The sequence below is a fragment of the Procambarus clarkii genome, unplaced genomic scaffold (genome assembly GCF_040958095.1).
Source record: "Procambarus clarkii isolate CNS0578487 unplaced genomic scaffold, FALCON_Pclarkii_2.0 HiC_scaffold_438, whole genome shotgun sequence".
NCBI lineage: Eukaryota > Metazoa > Arthropoda > Malacostraca > Decapoda > Cambaridae > Procambarus > Procambarus clarkii.
This window is the reverse complement of record NW_027189471.1, coordinates 150,518-153,514: the sequence shown is the minus strand read 5'-3', so window position 1 is coordinate 153,514 and position 2,997 is coordinate 150,518. Positions and strand designations below refer to the sequence as shown.

The 2,997-nt window shown below is 44.2% G+C and overlaps 1 protein-coding gene across 1 annotated transcript; it reads right to left on the bottom strand.

Annotated features, from left to right (window-relative positions):
• Positions 1-335: 335 nt before the first annotated feature.
• Positions 336-983, bottom strand: LOC138361514 (uncharacterized). The gene has a single exon (XM_069320811.1). It carries the CDS (start codon positions 981-983, stop codon positions 336-338), a length of 648 nt encoding a protein of 215 aa, XP_069176912.1.
• Positions 984-2,997: the final 2,014 nt, after the last annotated feature.

The following is a 2,997-nucleotide window of genomic DNA, read 5'->3' as shown; positions in this document are numbered from 1 at the left end:
ATAAACTGAGCATTGGTATGCAGTATGCCCTTGATTGCAGAGCAGACACTTTCTCTCTTTGTTTGACTTGTTCTCTTTATTAGAAAAGTCATGGGTCATCTCAGAAGGAGACACCGAATATGTACCTACATATCCACTTCTTTTCCCAGTGGATAGAGTAGTTTTTGATGTAAATTTATTAGACTTGTTTAAAGTCTGTTTAGGTTTGATAGAAGTGTCAACTTGAGTTGAGCTACGATGAGAGTTAGTAGAGGAGTTTGTAACTTTCTCCCCGTCTTGATTGGCTCTTTGTCTTTCGACTAAGGTATGTAGACCTTCTGTGATTTCTTTCAGAGTCAAAAGGTCGTATTGTAAATAGTACACAACTTATCTAAAGTTTCTCTTGTTAATTTTCGTTTAACAACTACTTTAGTCATCCATTCGGCTGACTGTATTTGGACTTTAAGGCTTAAGGCCTTGAGTAGAGACTCTAACTCTAGTCTGAAATTTTGGAGAGACTCTGCAGAATTATTAGCAGAGGGTAAATCTAGCAATTTTTGAACTAAGACAGTAACAGTTCTCTCCTTGTTATCGTAGTTGGTTTGGAGCAATTGTACAGCTGATGCGTAACCATCACTGGTCAGTGTTATATTGGAGATTACTTTCAAGGCTTCCTTTCTTAACAGGCCTTGTAAATATGTGAATTTGGTGGTTTGAGGAATGTTAGTTTTAGAGTCTACTGCATCTAAGAACTTACTCCAAAAATCATCCCAACTTTCGTTCTCATCACCAGAGAATGTGGGTATGTTGATTTGAGGTAATTTAACCTCAGGATCTGTACGTACAGTGGAAGTTACTGTCAGCTTGTTTTTAGCAATTTGCTTCTTATAGGGTAGAAGCTTAACTCGAATATCTTCTTCATACTGAGCTAACTCATCTATAACCTCATCAAGTTCACTACTCTCTATAGAGGTTGATTGCAGTTCGGTCAAATACAAATTCATGTGTTGCTTAATATGAGCAAATTTACTTTCAGCAACTTGTAATAAATCCTCTAATTCAAAGTAATCAACCGTTGACTGTTATTATATAGTCGTGGGTTGGTTGGTGTTGTCGTCGTTGATCCTTCTCAACGGACAACCCAACCCACAACTCGATAGAGTGCTTATACTAGGAGATCACCCTTGGCGCCTCTGGCTCTTGGAGAGGGGCTCAACGTCACACGTTTAGGGGATGCGGCTCCAACACTTAGCCTCGTTGTCACGTGCACACACCCACTCGAGCCGGTGTGACTCCCCACTCTCTCCTTATGAGATATGATCTCCTCAATCCCCTATGACTTACTAGTATTACCTCCTACCCTGTCCACAGGAGTGGTTCTTGGTTCTTTCTCTCTTTCTCTCTCCTTCTTTACTACCTCCTGGGAAGTCTCACTAGGACAAGGGAAAACACCAGCAAATTGTGACACATTTACTGGACAAAGCACATACACGATGCATACACACATATAATAATAATGAATCCTATACTCTATAATATCACAATCAGGTTGCACTCCAACACCATCAGAACTCTATTATCAGCTTATCAAGAGGTATCCTATCTCCTGGTTCACCACCTGATACTATTAACCTCCTCAAGTTGATCAAGCCTACATACACTGTTGCACTATCAGCAAGGTAATGTATATATAGAAAACCAGCATTTGAATGCAATAACATATATCAGTATAAATGTTCATTGATACACAACAATGATTAATCGATCACTGTCAGTCCTCGAGCACATACATCTGTAGGTAATCAAGCCTACGACTGCAACTCTAAGCTTCAGAATAAATCACTCCTTGACATAAGAATGCAAACAGTCACTCACCTCTCACTGCGTCTTGCACGCTAATGACAACCATACACTATCAACTCCCTATAAGTAATGCACCAGAACTTCCCCTTCCACCTCTGGAAGTTCACTACCCTAATATCCTTAGGTTCTTCCGGGTTTCACTACCAGGATCCTCTGCAGCTCCTCCAGGCTGCTATCATGAAGTTTCCTTGAGCAACTACGGTGCTTCACCCTTCTGCTAGGCTCCTCCACACAGCTCTCTTGGCTGCTACACCATGAAGTTTCCTCGAGCAACTATGGTGCTTCTCCACCTCTACAGAAGCATGTGACACTCCTCTTCACTGCTGCTTCTCCTCACAGCTCGAGGTCCTCTCCTCCACTACCTTGGAGTCTCATCAACTACTTCATCTGTGCTGGCTTCGAAGTCCTCAGCAACTTCTTCCCCCAAGGACAAACCTGCAACCCATCGACACTCCAATAAAATGTTCCCCTTTAACACATAAACAAAAATAACCACACAATATGCTTGCCTCAAACCTCTATCTGTCCTCTACATACAGTGAGAGTGGACTCCCCCGCTTTGGGCGGGTCCATACTCCACCTCGCCTGGCGGCGGTCCTCACTCGCTGGGAGGGTCTTCCTCCATCAGGAGCCAGGCTCCCTCAGTCGTCCACCAGCGCTCAGAGGGGGCGGACGTCGCTCCGTGTTCCTCCCTCTCCACTCTCTTATTTCAGGCTTTCTGCCTTATTAAAACATGTCTAACTTATAAAATAAACATCGCTACTGTCGCTGGGCACACGACCAACTACAAGTGATCACTATGAACTGGCGTATATCGTGCTTACCACAGATTAATTGATCGAGGGCGCTTTCCCTCTGACGGCGTCTGGTCAGGGCGCTCCACACAGCCCACGAAAATGCCTTTGAGCAGCTTATTAAACTCTCCTCTCCGTCCAAGACTTGACACCACAACGTTCTCAGCTCAATTCCACAGCTGGCACGTCTGCACACTTCTCTTCTCTTAGAGATATATCACTAGGGGTTCCCTTCTGACGGGAGCTCAACGGAGCGCGGCTTCTCCCTGCGATGTCTGGCACTCAAGTGAGGTCAAGGTCCTCCGGAAGCGAGCCTCACGCCTCCAGCAAAATGTCCACATCTCCTCGCCAGTCATTTCTC

Excerpts from the sequence above, each read along its gene's own strand:
- LOC138361514 (XM_069320811.1), bottom strand. The coding sequence starts at position 983 with ATGAATTTGTATTTGACCGAACTGCAATCAACCTCTATAGAGAGTAGT.